This window comes from Halichoerus grypus, chromosome 2, assembly GCF_964656455.1.
Source record: "Halichoerus grypus chromosome 2, mHalGry1.hap1.1, whole genome shotgun sequence".
NCBI lineage: Eukaryota > Metazoa > Chordata > Mammalia > Carnivora > Phocidae > Halichoerus > Halichoerus grypus.
In genome coordinates, this window is record NC_135713.1 from 73,497,552 (window position 1) to 73,516,272 (window position 18,721).

General features: G+C 36.1%; 1 protein-coding gene across 14 annotated transcripts in view; it reads right to left on the minus strand.

Annotated features, from left to right (window-relative positions):
• Window positions 1–18,721, minus strand: part of PAM (peptidylglycine alpha-amidating monooxygenase) — a 281,035-nt gene that overhangs the window by 37,228 nt on the left and 225,086 nt on the right. For 8 of the 14 annotated variants that reach the window (XM_078066994.1, XM_078066993.1, XM_078066991.1 and 5 more), the window contains exons 14-15: window positions 17,691–17,756; window positions 6,274–6,603 (exon numbers count right to left, since the gene is read on the minus strand). In XM_078066994.1, the coding sequence (XP_077923120.1) occupies window positions 6,274–6,603; window positions 17,691–17,756 (396 nt within the window). The remainder of the gene's footprint in view (window positions 1–6,273; window positions 6,604–17,690; window positions 17,757–18,721) is intronic. The other 6 variants (XM_078066997.1, XM_078066996.1, XM_078067001.1 and 3 more) reach the window with 1 other exon arrangement.

Genomic DNA, 18,721 nt, shown 5'->3' on the forward strand with positions numbered 1-18,721 from the left:
AATTAGAGTTCAGATTTCTTTAAGTGATTCAGTAGATGACTAATGTTGTAGCCTTACAGTTTTAATTTGAAAATTAACACAAATTTCTTACACATGACCTTGGGCAAACCATTCCCAAATCTAAGTGTCAGTTGCCTTAAATTCAGATGTCAAATAATGGGATTATTTCAGAAGAATTCTTACATGCATTATAAAGGTAGATGTGCAGCCATATTCTGGCTGTATATTCAGGAAAAAAGTTACTACTTTCAGAAAAAAAGTAAACATTACTATTAAAATTGTATCAATAAATCACTAAGAATTAATGAATTATACCTCTCCAAGAGAGAGATTAATGTTAGTGATCAATGCTGCTTTCATATGAAATTATTAATAAGCATTTAAAAGGGCACTCATTCATCTGTGTTACAGAAGAACTAACAGAATTAAATAAAGTTGAAACAAAACATAATTTCAAACCCAGAGCTGTGACTTCACTCCAGTGGAACGGGGCTCCTCACACTTAATTTTAAGTAAAAGACCCTGATGAAATCACTAGACAGCTTCAACAAGAACAGAAGGCAGTGGTGGCTTTTTCTATGCTTGCAAATTCTCATCTAGTGAGGAAAAGATGCCTTATTTTGGTCAGGGATTATTATTCATCAGAAGTGCCAGCAGTAACCATAATTAACTGAAACTACAGGAGAAATATTTATACCCAAGTCAGAAAGAAAATAAGACTTAAATTATAATGTTTCATTTAATGGGGACGAAGTGAGGAAGAGAATTAAGATATAACTAGGGCTCAAAAGCACTAGCAGAATTTCTTTTCTTTTAATTTTTTATTGTTATGTTAATCACCATACATTACATCATTAGTTTTTGATGTAGTGTTCCTTTTCTTTTTAAAATTTAATTGCAAATGAGATCTTCAACTTGGTCAAAATGTTTGGATACTGACTGGGAAACTATGATCAAAAGTAATCTACACCTAGGGGTGCCTAGGTGGCTCAGTCGGTTAAGCATTTGCCTTCAGCTCAGGTCATGATCCCAGGGTCCTGGGATCGAGCCCTCCACAAGCCTCTTGTTCCCTTCTTGGGCTCAGTGGGGAGTCTGCTTCTCCCTCTGCCCATCCCCCGGCTCATGCTTGTTCTCAAATAAAATAAATAAAATCTTAAATAAAAGGTAATCTGCACCTAGTGTTAATTACAATTGTAGATGAGATGATGGGATGATTGGACAAAAACCAGCCATCATAATGATGTAATGTATGGTGATTAACATAACAATAAAAAACCCAGCCATCATGCTTCCCTCTGGCCTTCCTTCTTATCTATTACTTACGTATGTATGTATGTATGTGTCTGTCTATCTATTTTATGTTATTGTGAGAGGCAGAATAACAGTGATTAAAAACCGAGACTTGGAGCAAGTCTGACTGGCTTTGAATTGTGGTTCCTTGAGCTATGGCACTTGCGGCATGTGACTTAATCTTTCTATGCCTCAGTTTCTTCCTCTCTAAATGGGTTTATAAATAGGGTTGTTGAGGGGATTAAATAAGTTAATGCATCTAAAACACCTCGCCTGGCTCACAGGGAGGGCTATGTATGTGTTTTTATTATTTTATTATTCCCTCCAGAGAGAAAATTCAGCGAATTGAATGCTTTATTTTACCCTGGGAATCCTATAAGATGTGAAGAACTTAGAGGTAAGCGTGTGTGACTGAAATATGTTAGAAGTTTGGACTCTGAGTGAGTTAAAAGTTGTCCATAGAAATTAAGTAAAATCCAAATATTCATAAGAATATTTAAAAAGTCTGTGAGTTCTTTTAACTGATAAGAGGCATCACACAAATGCAGATATTATTTTTTGAGGTCCAGAGGTATGCAGTATATGCTGAATCGGGCTTCTGTATGCTAGCAAATAGAAGTCCAATCAAATCTGCCACTGAGAATAGCAATCTGCAGTTTTAAATTTATTTTTCAGTGAGTTTGGTTTCCAGAAGGCAACTAGAATTAAGACTAAGATTTTATACCTATCCTACTAATATTGTTTCATACCTGTATCAAACTAATGGTAGAAACCAAATGATGTTACGTGTAAAAAGGAGTGTGTTTGCTTCTCAGTTTACCTAGTTGAATATTTTCACAACTGCACATCATGGATCACAGGCAAACATAAAGGCAGATCGATATAAGTGATCAGAGATTTCAAGAGCCACAACTCCCATTATGGTAGAACACTGCCAAGTCATTTTCTGAATTTATCAAATTGGAGTGCCAAATTTTACAGCTTTCCTACACATTCCAAGGAAATTCTCTCATGGATGCTGCTTAAGTTGAAGTAATTAATATTTAGTTCTATTACTTTGGTGTTCAAAATTTTGAAATCTTGGGGCACCTGGGTGGCTCAGTTGGTTAAGCGTCTGCCTTCAGCTCAGGTCATGATCCCAGGGTCCTGGGATCAAGCCCCACATTGGGCTCCCTGCTTGGCGGGAAGCCTGCTTTTCCCTCTCCCACTCCCCCTGCTTGTGTTCTTTCTCTAGCTGTCTCTCTCTCTGTGTCAGTTAAATAAATAAATAAAATCTTTATGAAAAAAATAAAATAAAATTTTGACATCTTAATCCAACATGACATGAATGGTGACAATTATAATCATAATTATTGTTAATGCATTACAACATTTATTAAGTAGTTTCTGTGTTCCAGAACCTGTTCAAAGCACTTTCCATGTATTTTCTGATACAAAGAAATGTTATCTAACCCTCACTTCAACCCTATGAGGAATGTACTGTTATAATCCTCATTTTTATCAATGAGAAAACTAAAGCCCAGAGAATTTCTTTTTTAAACTTTCCCAGGGATCACATAATTATTGGTGTAGTTAGCATTCATTCAAAGCCAGGAAGTCAGGCTCCAGAGCCTGAAGTGTTCCACATCATATCACCTCTGTGGAATGGTTTTCAAATTTTATTTTGGCCAAATGCAGAATCCTTCTGGGGCAAGCTGTATTGTGTGCATGCAGTGCACACACATGTGTGTGTTGTGTGCATGCATGTGTGTGTGTGGTGTGGAGTCTGCAACCACTGCTTCCCATTTGAGGCACGCCCTTTCCAGCAATAGCTGGAAACCTCTGGTTTGCACCTGTCCAGGAAATTCCATGACTATTGAGAGAAGAGTCTTCAGAACAGATCCACCAAAGGTCACAAAGATAAGACCTTAAAAAGGGTGCTATTTGTGGATGTTTGCACTCTTAAAGACACACTAAATACACAGTACTTAACCATGTTGTTCTTGGGAATGGTAAAGACTTTACAGCAAAGTAGGAAGGTTCTGTTGTGCTCATCATAGAGCCTGTGTCCACTGATACTCAACCCATTATGAGGTGGGAACTCAATGTTAAAGGCAGTCACCAGGGTGTGGGACCACGTGGAATTCAGACCAATCTCAAAGTCTACAAAATGGTGCTGCTTTTGAAACCCTTAGGTAGTCCTGGGCCTACCACACACGGTCACATCCAGATTTTTGAGCTGATCAATATTTCACTTTGACCACTCAAATCAGCTGGATGGAAACCATTACTGCATTACAGTTCCAAAATACGGTCCAGTCAATGGAATCTAAAGTGCGGCAGCATAAAATGCACCTGTATTGGGTTGTGCTCGTGCCAAGAACTATGGACATCAGAACAGGGTTCGGAGTAGAAGTCTCCAGCTTCTAAGCAGTGATGGTCCAGAGCTCCTGGGAGGTGTATCTGAACTGGGCAAACCAATTAGCCCAGTATTTTGAGCACAACTGCAATGAAGTGTAAAGAACTAGAAAGTGCATATTCTACTTTTAAGTACAGTCATAAAGTCCAAGTTTTAAACTCAGACTCTGTGACCTCATCGAAATGGGTTAACATGTCTAGTGTCTCCATTTGAAAATTAAGATAAGTCTCAAAGATATATGAAATGAGTATGAGTTATCATATTGAGCAACATGATAGCCTTACATTTTCATTTTTGTAATAATTTCATATGAGAAACCACCTTCTTCTTTGAAGCTAATATAATTCCTTACAGCACATTGGGCATTTTAGGGAGACAGTTAATTCTTCCAGACCATTAGGACCCCATTCTCAGTTTTGTCTAAAGTAAAGAAAGGGTATGAGAAAACTAAGGGAAAGTTTTCCATCAAATTTATTCCCCTTATTCATACCCTGGGAAATATACATAAATTAGACTACTAATATATTTTATTAGGATATTGTATGCTAATAACTTCCTACTTTTTTCTTTGCAAATGGAAGCTTCTTGAGGATAGGTCTTTCCCTGGCTTACACAAAGGAATGAAACATTTTCAATTAAGGTTAGCTATTACGTTGTGTTATGGTAAACAGTGAAAGAAAATTGAAAAGAAAAAGACTTTCAGAAGTAGCTTACCTAAAAAACAAGTTTTGCTATTTTGAATTTAATGTTTAAAAAGTTATTGAATCAGAGTAGTGAAGTAACACTAAAATAAATCATTTCAGAAAGGAAATACATGCACATTTCCTTTCTATAATTAGGATTCGTGCTGTATGTTTCTATGACTCATTGTTTTATTTAATTCAGTGACATTTACCCACATATTTAAAATGAAAGGAAATTTCCTGACCCAGATCCTGCAGAAACATTTTCTCCCTGGGCACTGCCATTTTGACCACCCTGTAAGGTATGAGATCTAGCAAGTAAATGTATTGGGGGTATTTTAAATATTTCTTTCTTAGAAAAGCTAAATAGGTTTTAGAAATACAGTGCCTTAAGTCAAACTATGATTTTTAGATGGACACTTATGATACCTATAAATGACTGCCATATTATTTCAAATTCAGGAGTGCCAGAGGGAAGTCATGGAATGAAGTATGCTGCAACTCTTAACACTTCACACTTGAATAGAATTGTATTCTCACCAAAAGGGCCCTTCTGCCTTTTATATTTTCGGGTTGTATGGGTTACCATGTACTGTCCTTCATATAGAGGTTCAGAAAGACACTCGAGTCTCTCTATGAAATGGATAGGGGCATGATAAACTGCAAGATTTTCTAGGCACCACACCCAGAAATGTCAATTTGGTTGTTCTCTGATAGGATTCAGGAGTCCAGATTTTTCATAAGCACCGTATGTGATTCTGATGCAATGCAATTTGGGGACCCCCTCTTGAGAAATAGTTTCATTAGATAAATTTAGAAGGAGTCAGAGCAGGGCTGATCCTATTTAAATATGAAGACGCAAAAATCTGGGTCCCAGTTAACATCCCATCGAAACTATTAGATCAGTCCCAACGGACAGTGCTTGAAACTTCTGTGTGAGCAAAAGGCACCTCATGCTAATTTTTTTCAATTATAAATAAAAATCAGCTGGGTGTTGACTAACTTACGGCTTCCTGCAAAGCTGTATTTGAAAACACCAAGCTGGCAGCCGGCGCCATTCCAGCCCACGCATGGATGGCTGCCATGCACCCATGTCCGTTACTTTTTCAGAGATCATCTCCACATGCTGTATTACCTGGCTTTCCACATTAGCAAGTAACATGAAACACAATCAATATGACAGAGGCCACAGCACAGTTAGAGACAAAGATGAGGCATCCATAGCTTGCTGGGACAGAAACCTGAAGGGAATAAGGTGTTGTCCTCTAATTATGGAAGCCAGTCCCGGTTAGAAATAAAGGAAAATCTCCAAGTCTCTAACTTGCTGGAGGTCCCCTCAGAAATAACTACTCAATTTTCCAATTAAGATAGTAATTGATAATGGAACTTAAGAAATCAAAGTCGTAAAAATGGTTGTATTTTACAAATCAATTGGAAGAGAATGTTGGAAGTATAAGATTCCTTTGCAAGGAACTTAACTACCTTAAAAGAAGGCAGCATATAAGCATTTCATACACTGAAACTTTGCACATCAGGTGCTAGATTTTCAGTTTCTTTCCATCGAGCAGAATAGAGAATACCAACATGGTAAGAATTTGTTACCCTGAATTTCATGTGCCACCCTCCCCAACATGATCTAGATATTTTTGGTCCGGGTAATTTTGGCTCATCGATTAAATGGAAACGGAATTTATGTGGTATCGGACCAAAACAAACAAACAAAAAGACTCAAACAAAGGTGATATCTGATAACCCAGATCTGAGTAATTTTTTTTTTTTTTTTCTGATAAGTTCTTTTGATGGGTAAGTTTTTTCACCCATGCATTTTTATTCCCTTCAGATTTTGCTAATGTGGATTGTAGCATTTCATAGTTTGTTCTTTCAAAGAAGCCCTAAACGCACCTCCTGTGTGTTCTGGTTCCCAGGTGCCTTCACCAGGTAGGGGCTGCTGAAATGACAAAACTCTGCTTTCTGCTGGCCTCAAAGTAGACTCTAGTCTGTGGAATTTGTGAATTCTGTCTCTGACAAGAATAGCATTGCCCCTCTCCTCATGCTCTGCACTCTCTCTGGTATCAGATCGACCAAGATCCTTCTTTTGGACTACGTTTGCAATCTCAGCTACCAGGTCTGATTCTGATTCTGATTCTGCCTTTTCTGTAGGATTATATTTATGCACATGAACAACATCTTCCCTTTCTCCTAGCAGCTTGGAAAGTAGTGAATAGAAATCACCTGTGAAAAAAAGAGAAGAGATAAGGGGTGGAGGGTTGATAAGATTGCAAAATTTACAAGATTTTGTGCCTAAAGAATACCATCTCCTGATTCGTCATAATAAGTGAGAGAGAAGGCTGCTCTCAGATGTTCAAGCATGAGGGAAAGAAGATGATTTTCCAGAACAATGAAAAAAAATAACATGCTTCACATTTCATTTTATATACCACGTATTTATTCAGTTATCTCCGGAGCCAGTAACACCAGATAACCTCTATTTGTATATTAGTGGAAACAAAACGATGCATATGTGATTGCATGGCACGTTTCAATAAATGGTTTTCACAGTATAGCTGGATTGATTTGGAAGTTAGAGTTCATCAGATTTCTAAAAATACTATCAACAGCTACATCAGAAAGCAGCTATCTTCAAGGAAAACCCTTTGAAGTAGTCTTTCAAAGCCTGTTAGAGGATAATGTACAAGAAATTAAATGTATATTTTTCAGCATATGCTATGAAACACAAGAAATCTAACAGATATGCATCTCTTTGGAAATTGGAAAACCAAAGTTTTATTATTATTATTTTGTTGGCAGTGCTACTGTAAGTAGCTCCAGCTGTTCATTTTAAACAAGAAAAAAATGAATTCCCGAAAAATAATTTTGCTAGAAAAGAATACTTTAAATCACGTTCAAACAAAAGAAAAGATTTTAATAAGCTAATATCATTGGAATGATTCATCAGTAAAATACACTTCATGTCTTTCTATACTAAAAAGTAAACTTGGCTATGATAACCTAATTCCATGACAATAAATTATTTATAGAGCATTATGACAGATATAAAATATGACCATGAAAAGTTCATGAAGCATTTTAATCCTCATCATTTACATCTGTGGCTTAAAATCCATTTACATCAACTATGTGAACGGAAAACATGTTTATGTTCTCAATAGAAACATAAATCTGCTTTCCTAAGTCAAACCCAAAGGTAACACTCATTTCTTCTTTTTTCTCACCCCATTCTAAGTGTTGCTAATGAAATCGGTTATGACTATGGAGTCTTACTGCTTAAGTTTTAATTACATTTATAGCATGATCAGTTAATATTTATAAAATCTTTTTTCATGACCACTAGGAAATGAAAATGGTAATTGGTTTAGCTGTGATACATTACACTAAAGGATATATTATTTACAAATTGGTGCAAGGGGATATGAAGTCTTTCCAAAATGATGCTAAGAGATCCTGTCATGTTTACAAATAGTCTTAGTTTAATGATTCAAAGTAGGTTTTCAATTCTTGCCCATGAAAGCTGCTTATCCCAGGTGAAATCTTCAGTCAAAAAATAATTACTAAGTAATAGGGCCAATCTCAGTAAAATGAACAAAGCAAATTACAACTCAACCAAATCTGTTAGGCCACAGTGGCATTTTGCCTCACAGAAAAGAAATTAATCCATTACTGCTAAATTCTCCTGCCCTCCACACTAAACAGAAATAGTTTAATGTGCTGTTGTGCAATGAAACATTTATATAGAAAATAAAACGCAAGATTATTTCAGGGACAGACAAAAATCAGCATTTTAAAACTTGAATCCACGTCATTAGGCTAATATTCATGGAGGAACGCAGACTTGCAACTATGCATAGTTACTCAGGTGTGTCCGTAAAAATCCAAAAGCCGTGATCAAATAGCACATGCACAGTGCTCCGGTTCCTGTGAAATTGTCATTTACAATTATCACTGGGTTAGGAAGACAAAACTGTAGCAACGTAATGGGCTTGGCTGCACACAGGTTGCACTGGCCTTGTGAAAACAGAGCTTCAGAGCTGCATCTCATTTATAGAGATTACATGTGCGAGAGAGAGAGAGAGACCACTAGATGGCTATCTCCTACATCCTTAGGCACAAACCAGAGTGCTTCTCTTCTGGGGTACTGGATGTCTGGAATCCTAAAATGTTAAGTGTTTTTCCGAGCCATATAGATCTAACCTTGAGTGCAATGGATGGATGAGAAAATAAACAGAGGAAGTTGTGTGGTCATTACCCCAGTTTCATTTCTCAATATTCCCTTCTTTCTTCTCCGTTTATGGTACAGCCATATGGCTTCCCCTTCCTTGAAGGTCAACTCCAAGATATTTCTCCTTCTTGGGACACGCTCTCCCCAGTAACCAACTAGCTCCTAAGCCTTCAGATCTCACTTAGGTGTCACGTCCAAGAAGCCTTCCTTGACCGTCGGATTGGCCTGTGCCCCCGCAGCACTCAGGTCTTTCCCTGGATTGTTACTGCCCAGTGTTGGTGTGTATTTCACACCCGTGTTTGAATCCAACCCTGACACTTAGTGGCTACTTTGTGCCTTTAAGCAAGTTACTTAACATTATAAAGATAATGAATGACTTACTACCTTTCACAATTGTTTTGCAGATTTCAAGAAGTTAATGTAAAAGGCCCAGTCCAGTGCATATCATAAAGTAGGTATCACTGAATTATAGCTATTATAATTACCAGCAAAAAAGACAAACTCTAGTTGCAACATGCACATGCATCTGTTTCAATCTGTTGTTTACCCAAAATTTAAAAAAAAAAAAAATCATTTCTTACCTCATATTCAAGTATTGGGATTTTCATAATGGAAAAGAAAAAGCCCCTTTAACGTTATAGCCCTATATTTTCTCACCAAGTCACTACGGCTGATGTAGTGATTTGCTTCCTAGCTGTACCAAAGGAAGTTGTACTTGAACTTTTTCTCTCTGTCTCTGTCTCTTTTTTAGTCTGTTTTTGGAGAAAGAACTAGCCCTACTCCAGTGTTCTGGATGCCACCCCTCCTGGAGCCTTTCCTGTATGCTTCCTTCTCCTTCTCCCTTTCCTCTCCTTCTCTTTTCGCTCCCCTCCCCTTCTCTTTTCTTTTCTAATACAGCTTCTTTGCCAAAGACTTGACTCAGGTTAAAAGCACACTCACTCTGCATTTATCTTGAGCGGTCAAGGAGGCAAGAGAGACCCTCCTCTGACGTAGTATGTCTTTCAGACTTTTCTGCTTCCCTTTTCCTTCAACAAGTTCCAGTTTCTGGGCTAATGGGAATATCCTTATACTTGTGCTGCCCAACACGAAAGCCACTACACACCTGGGGCTACGGAGAACTTGGAATGGGGCTAATGTGACTGAGGAATTTAAATTTAAATTTTATTGTTTTTAATTAATTTATATCCAAATTTAAATAGCTCCATGTGGCTAGTGTCTGCCACATGGACAGAACAAGGCTACTTCACCCCTCATATCCTCTTTTTTTCCAAAGCCAAAGGCATCTGCTTCCACGTCTTCCGTCACCCCCGTAGGACTTCTTCATGAGTTGCTCAAGAGCTCCTAGCTGCCAAAGCCAAGAGACCCTGCATCTTAACCCACTGGTCCCTTCCGAAACTCTCTCCTTATAATGTTGTTCTTTCCAGATCTTCTCCACCTGTTATCTTTGCTTTCTCTTATTCTTCTGCCCAACATATGAAAATGTTGGTGTTTTCTAAGATCTTTCCCTGGAATCCTTTCTTCCCCCTGGTGAAGGCCTCTTCCTACTAAGAACTATCAGCCATTCACCAGGCTTCAGCTGCTGCCTCCAGACAAATGATTCTCATATCTGGAGCTCTCCTTGTACCAAATTGATATATAAAACCACCCTCTGGAAATTTCCACTTGGATGTCTGTTTCATAGGAATTTTGAATTCGACATGTCTAAAACTGAGCTCTTAATCTTCTCCCCATACTTCTTTTTATAGTATCTCTCTTGATGATGAAATATGTTTTTGGTCAATCAATCCAGAAAACTGGACTTGTCCCTCTGTCACCAGTGAATCACAAAGTCCACTGATTCGTCAATGCTGATACATCAACGTCATTTTTTCCCTCCCTACCACCAGGACTCATTTGGGATTCTTACCATCTGATTGGCATGCTGAAAGTCTCCTCCCCTCCTCCCTCAGAACTGATTTTCATCCCTGCCTTCAACGTCAAAGTCTGTCTGTAATGGTATTTAAGCTGCTCTACCTCTGTGGAGCTGACTTTCGATGGCAGCCCATGACCCCTGGACACTCCTTGGTTATACCCCAACTTTTTCTTAGCTCTTTCAACATACGTATTTCACAGTGCTATTCTCTAATTTTATTCCGGCTCCCACTGCTAAGATAACCATGTAATTTATTTCCCAAACTGGGGCACATTTGAGAAGAAAAAGGGCGCTGTTAATATTTATACTAGGCATGAACTAGGACAATCCTGGAAAAACTGGGATATATAGTTACCCTACCTATTGTTGACAGAGATAACAGATAAACAACTACTTTATAAACTACACATGATAATAATAGTAATAGCTAATATTGTTTTTGAGCTTAGCATTACCCACTTTGCTGAGTTGCTTTATACAATTTAACACATTTAATATCTACAAAATACTCCTTGTCCTCATTTTAGATGAGGAAATGAATGGTAAAGGACTAACCTGCATATCTGGGAGGAAGCTGAACTGGGATTTGAAGGAGCAACCTGAATGAGGGGCCCACATTCTAACTGATCACTATACTGGATCCAGGTTCCCCCTTTTTTTTCTATAATGGCCAATAAACTCTTTCCTGTGAATATACCTTGGACTTGACAATCTTACTATATTTAATTTTTTTTTCTATTTAACTCTTCTGAGCCCAGGTGCTGGGTGTTCTCTTTAACAGAACAAGTTTCTTTTTGTCCTTTCCTGGCCTGTCTTCTTCATATTATAACATAAGATGCTTATAAACTAGTCAATATCTATGTATGATAGTGATTTGCACAAAAATGGCCTAAAAGTAATGACTGGCTACCTTTGGTCTGAAAAGGTAGTAATGTTTTCTGTCTCTTCAATAGTTTTAACTTCTCCCAGCAATATACCTTACATGGATGATCAAATTCTGTAAGATTTTCTTAAAAATTTTTTTGTACATTTAAATTATCTGGGAAGGGGCAGGTGGAAAGGGATAAATGTGATTTTAGATGAAAAAAAAACCAACCCTCTCATTTCTTACTCACTGTCATATTTCCAGTGATTAGTACTATACCTATCACAGCAGATACTCAGTAAATTAATCTGCAATGAATAATAATTTGTTAAAAATGTCACACTTTGCTTCTGCCATCAATAGAAATAAAAATATTTCTTTGATGATTTTAGGCTACAGTGAGTCCATTTCTTTTTTTCCTCACTCAAACTTTGATTCTTATCTTACAAAATGCAGAAATATTCTAGTTCTTTAAAGCAATTTGGCTGGGTGGGTCTGGATTTGGAAAACATAACTGCGGTAGCAGCTAATGTGTCAGGAAAAAGAACACAGCATAGTAGGAGAAAATCTAAAACACTACCAGTTAAACTCCCAATTCGTTAAGTTGTGTGCTTCCATTAACTACTCCATGACTCAATGGGCATTTTTCTATTTAGTAAGGACCGTTCACTATTCCCTGCCATCAACATGAAAATTTCTTTGGTTTACTTTCCGGAATATGGTGAGATAAACTGAAAGAGAAACATACGTTGAAAAATCGCCTCATGAGTTTTTTTTAAATAAAATGCTTTAAAATTATTGAATAAAAAAATAAGTATCTCTACTTTTAGACAGTGTAAAAATCTTAATTGTGGAGGCATTTAAAAAATGATCAGGAATGATTTGGTAATCTTCAGAATATGAAGTCCCATTTCCCACACGTGTCACTAGGACTTTATTACCTAAAACAAACAACTTTTGTTATTGCTCTGTGATTTCTATGGTACATGGAAAGTAAACAGAATGTTCATCAGCAGTTTAGCCACTGACAAAATATGCCAAGTAACCAAGCTAATGAGACTGCAACACGGAACATAACTGATTAATGAGACAGATATGAGGAATGGACAAATAAAAGCGTTTCTTCTCAGATTTTAATATTTTGGTTTATAACTCAGTCATATTTGATTTTCCCTTCTGGTTAGTTGATTTGGTTTATTAACTGTTGACTTATCACTAACATTGATCCTACTAGCCTTCCTGAAATAAAACATGATCATGATGACCAGCTCAAGGATCGCAAATGAAGTATACTTTATTATTTTTTTCTTTTACTGAATTGAAAAATCAAAATGGGCTCCCCCCTCTTTTCTTAAGAAAATGAGACAAATATAAAAAAGCAGAAGTTAGCAGATGATGGGTTTTGCAACTACCATGCACACAGATGTATATCAGAAAGCACAACTGTGTGATAAATGATCATTCTCATCTGCCTACTCTGCTATTAGGAAACCAATTCAAAACAGCATCCACTCAGCTTCCCAGAGCCTTGGGGGGTATTTAGAACTGTGTTTGATAGATGAGTTCAATATATAAAGACTTGTGAGCTGCTCATAAATCATAACAAACTGATAACTTTTTAGCGAATGGGAACACAAACGAGAATTGTATCCTCTTTCAAACAGCAAAGTGGCATTGTGGGTGCTTGGAATTAGCCAAGAAGATGCCACTAAAATCATTTGTACTTTATTAGGGAATGAAGGAAGTATTCTATTTAGGACAAAGCAAAGAAATATAAATTTTAGTTATTAAGCCCAGACTTTGCTTCACTCCTCTCATAAATGGTTTATCAACTGTTACTTTAACAAGCTGTTAACAGTAGACTACTAGTCTTTTTAACTTGCAACCTTGTTCCCTTGATTCTGCTTATTTGATAAAACATGCCAATGGTAATTCATTTTTGTTAGCATAAAACCACTGTGAAATTATTCTGTTTCACAGAAGGTGTCTGAAGACCTTTAACTATCTGGGGTCAGGGGGTGTTTTCCCTCTACAAATTGTATTTTTGTCATATTCTCCCTGCCTTGGGAATATAGTCACTCATGCTGACCTTTGAGTAGAAAGATTGATTATATGAGGGCACAAAGACTACAGTGAGAAGGGTTTGGAGCAAACTGAAAAAACATGTTAATGGGCCCTTCTGCAGCAAAAGAAATGCTGTCTACGCATAATAGACAATAACAAGGACAACTAGAATTGTAGATTTTGACTTTCAGTTCTGCCATGAGTTTTTTTTTAAGACATCAAATCTTCTCAATACAACTAACATAAATTTCAATACTGCACCTTTACTTTGAATTGTAAGGGAGAGAAACACTCAAAATCAGAACTCCTAATAGTAGTTGCATAGATTCTTGCTTGACGCTGGTAAACCTCTTGCTTTCAGCCCCTATTCCTTACCCAAACAATGTTGATAGAAAGCTCAGATTGTGTCACTGGCATAGTGAACATATATGAAATCATAATGCATAAGAAAGAAAGAGCACTTACAAAACACGCTTTACTTTCCTAAAAGTGCCAACTGTAAGTAAAGGATATGTTCGTGTGTCTGCTCTGGAAAACCTCTGTAGTCTCCCAGGAGTTTCCTCCACTTAGAATCAATGTCTAATTGAGTCTTATTGTTTAGCTTATTGCACTTACTACAGACACAGGTATTCTTCACTTACAATGGTTTCAAAGGATAGTAATGTTTCAGTTCATTGTGAATATCTATTAGTGTTTTTCTGCTTGGAGGCAGACATAATCAACTCAATCACAGATTAGCTCACCTATAGACAAACAGGCTAGTCTCAAAGCAGCATGGGCAGGAATATAAACACATTATGAAAGCAATAAAAATGATGCTTGCCAATAATTTTTATAGCTGGAGGAAATGTTCAATATATAGTGCTTAAAAAACAGGATACAAAACTATGCACACATGATCTAAACATTATTAAAATAATGTATATATAATATATATTTGACACTGATATGTACATATATACCCATATTTCTGGGGATGATGGATGATTTTTATTTGCTTCTTCAGATTTTTCTGTAAATTGCATATCTTTTTAAATGAATATTATTTGGCAAATCAGTCAAATAAGCATTATGTTTTAAAGCGCCCCACAGACTTCATTAAAGCCTCATTAAAATGTGTCTCCTTGTTGCATGATCCAGGACAACCTGACAGGTAAAGTTGTCATATAATGAGGCTCTTCTGGTATCTTCATAATTATATCTTTTGAGATAGGTCTGAGATACACTTCCTAACACCAAATTTTGTTCTTCAGGAAGCAAAATAGATAAGGATACTGCAGAAGGTAAGAGTGTTTGTAAGCACAGGCTGGGCAACACTACATAGATTCATGTAACTCAACTGTTTCTTTTAAACTCTAGTAACATCTCCAATCAAGATTAATATTCTGCCAAAAATTAATAGCTAGCTATTTTTGTAATTAGAATTAAAAAAAAAAGAACCCAAACTTCTATTCCTCCTGGACAAACAGAGTATTAGATAAACAATGTGACACAGCTACATTTGTTTTCAGCCTATAGCATATGAATACTTTCCGTCTTTTTTTACTACCTTAATAAAAGTCATTCCTTCTTTCCAACAGAGCATTTATTACAGATCTTGACCTTTATCTTCCTATATGCTTTCCACTGTATTAAGATAGGAAGTAAAAACAACATTGTTTGTGTTATCCAGGCAGAACTCTCTCTATTATTTAGCCACTGATGGGTACCGAACTTGCCTTTGAGCACATGTCCTCTGACGTTAGGGGCCTTTCCCTTCCTGCTCCACAACTGTTCTATTTCCAATGGGGGTTTGACAGCCTCTGTGTGACCAACATAGATGCTGTCTGTTAACCTGTGGTTAGCACAACTGAAATGATTCACAGCTTTTATTTATTGGGGATTTAAAATATTAAAAGAATCAATACAAGCTGGCAGAGTACTTGAACATAAATTGTTTTGGCCAGAGCACCAAAATAAGGCAGAAGGTTGAGCTGGAGGGCTTACTTAAAAATCAGCAGATGTGGCATAATTTATTCGAAGAATTAGAGCCCTCTTATTAGCTACCTGGCCCATTTATCTTCCCAGGGAATTAATACAAATACACATTTTGTGCAAAAGGACATCTCTGAGAAGAGTGGGATACTCTCTCAGTAATGAGTAGATCTGCCCTGTGTACTGCAAGGAGAGAGATTGATCTCATTAGCGAATCAAATAGACTATGTGTACAAATATGCACTTGGTATATTTCTCTATTCTCTTTAAATCCTAGGCTGGTGGTGCCCAAAGACCTGCAGAATAATATATGGGCTACACTGGACACTGAAATGGCTTTTGGTTAATTATCTGTCTTCATATAACCTAGCAGGTGACATTTTGATGGGCCCACTAATTTCAACATATGAATGCCATAGCCTATTTTCTGTAGTATTAAAATTCAGTCAGAAGAATATATTTTTCCCAAGTTAAATCACTTTACAGCATTTTTATTCATAAGTAGAATAAATCACTAACTCTAAGAAAATAATTTCTTTTGTGTCCACAGAATTCTTCTCTAGAACCAGTAAGGCTTTGGGTATATTTAAACTTCTTAATATTATATACATATATGATCAAACATGAAAAGGTAAATGAATGGCAAAATGTGAAAGTGTTCTAAAGGATTTGGTTTTCAGGTATCATACATGACACCTCCTAAATCTTATTTGGAAAGAACAGATTAAACCTAACATGTTCTTCGGCTAATGAAACCTCTGGTTTTCTAATCTTTCAAAAGTTTCAATGTCTCCCTTGATCAACTCAAATAACTTGAAAATGAAAACAGTTCAGCCACAGTTTCCATAGAAACTCACCATTTTATAAGGCACATCTACTAAATGGTGGTCTCATTCTATACTTTATCATCACATATGTTAGTATTTCAAAATGTAATCTAATATGACTCAAATTATTTCAAAGGCATATATTTCAAACAGTGTGTTCAATATCAAAATAATTCATTTTAAGTCTGATCAAATTTCAGTACAGTTATAGCAAACACTGTTAATACTACTATATGTAATCTATAATTACTGACTTCCTTACAGTTATATACACAGATTGGTAAATTTAGCTATTTTAAATCATACTCAATAGTTTAGTATAAGCCATTTAGTATATAAACTAGTTTAAAATTGTCTCCCTTTTTTGACTTAACAGAAAAGTAGAAACAACTTTCAGCTAAAGTGGTATTCTTTTAGAGGCCACTTTGTTATAATGAAATGTTATGGAACATACTCTATATAATTTAAAAACTTTTATATCACAGTTTTCCCTAATCCCCTCTCAGAGTGTATGTCTTCCTTTAAAAAGTCTGGATTCTTCAATTTTGTAAATACTCTTAATGCAAGAGTATTGTCTTTGACCTAGACCTAATAGAATACATTTTGAAGACTTCCAATAGTGGTTTACAATATCCAAAGAGTGAGAAATTTCTACCTGTTGCCAACAGAAAAATCCTATCTATTTCCTGCACACTTGATGTTGTCATAAGAAGTGTGCTTGCATGAACATTAAACTAATGTTTTAAAATATATCTGCTCTAGCCAAAAATGACTTGATAACATACTCCAACGCCTAACACAAAGTATCATCTTTGAAACAACTGGTAAGAAAACAGGATGGAGAATAATCTTTCAGTGCCAATGCATGCAGTATATGACATACAAGGATCAAGTATTACTACTTCAAAGAAACAGATCAGAGGAAGAATGATGCTTTCTTAACTCATTAGATGGCAACTTAACACAAAACTACAAATGCCTACGTTGATAATCCCTCCTACTTTACTGAAGGTAGAAAAGAATGACTTAAGAGAGGCAAAATGAAGGTTAAGTCTTAATTTCTTCCAAATATAGTCAATGAATACATCACCCAAAGTATACAAAATTCTAAATGGTAAAGTCCTTTAGATTTCAGAAGCAGCCCACCGATTGTTTCTAATGATTATATCTGCACTACATATAAAAGTTACCATATTAAAAAAACTAAAACAAAGACAGAAAAACCTAATAGGTCTAAATTACAACAAGGAATTTTACTTTCAAAGGTAAAGTACAACAATTGACCATTTTCTCATGAATTATGTATTATATAAAAACAGCAATACACAGGGATGGACGCTGATAAAGAGACCTAAAATATCTCAGTAACTTTAAAATTTGGTTGCCTAATTGGAACATGAATACTTTTTTAGGCCTAGTTATAAAACTATGCATACATACCCTGTTCTAACACTTCTTCTCCTTTTGGCTGCTGTAGTAAAGAAGTCTTATCTTTGTTCTCTGTTTCTGTAAAGGATCAAAAACGCTGAGCATAAATTTGTGGGACATATCACATATGTTAAATAGTTTACTGGAAATATACCATCAACATTAAAATATTTTCAGGATCTTATGTTTCATAAAAACAACAGCATTAAGAATTTATATGGTAGAAATGCTCTAAATCAGAAAAAAACTCCAGTGTAACCACCATTTACCAGACTTCTGACTTAATAACCAGATCAACTACCTTTTCAGTAATATTTACATAATACAGAATTTAAAAAATGCACCAATAAAACTGCTTGTATTTTTAAAAATTGAATTTAGTGACATTTTAAGGATACTTTAAGAACATTTTAAGGCACATTCTATAAGTATATTAAGATCTTAATAAGTGACCTAATCGCTATTTAAACTTGTTTCATAAAATTTCCAATAGAAAGACATAAGAAGCTGCTCTGGCAATTTTAAGAGTGGATCTGTAAAACTCAGTTAAGTTTCAGCATACTTCATCCAATAAAACAGGGTGTGGGTTTTGCAATTTTAAACTAATGAAATGACAATCAGTATGATCATTTTGCAGATGAAGAGTAAGTTCAACAATTCTGAGAATGAGACCAAAATGGCCAAGATTAGTAATGCCTCATAAATCAAGAACTCTTCTCTGCTTGAGGAGGCCCATTAAAATAGATAATTTAGGGTATGGTTGGAGACGATAACCATTTTCATTGGCAAACCGAAGCACTCTTTTGAACATGGCATATAAATTCATAAATTGCATAAGTCATTACTGGCTACGGAAAGAATCAAATGGGGAAGTGAGAAAACATGAATTAAATGAAGAAAGAGCTACATTTATTGAACTGGTCCCCAAACTAGTCTGTTTCATCACTAGATTCTTCACTTTCACTGCTTTGATGGGGGCATGTCAGGAGGGTAGATAGGTTAAAAAGAGGGAAAAGTGGGAATCGGATTATGTGTACATGTGA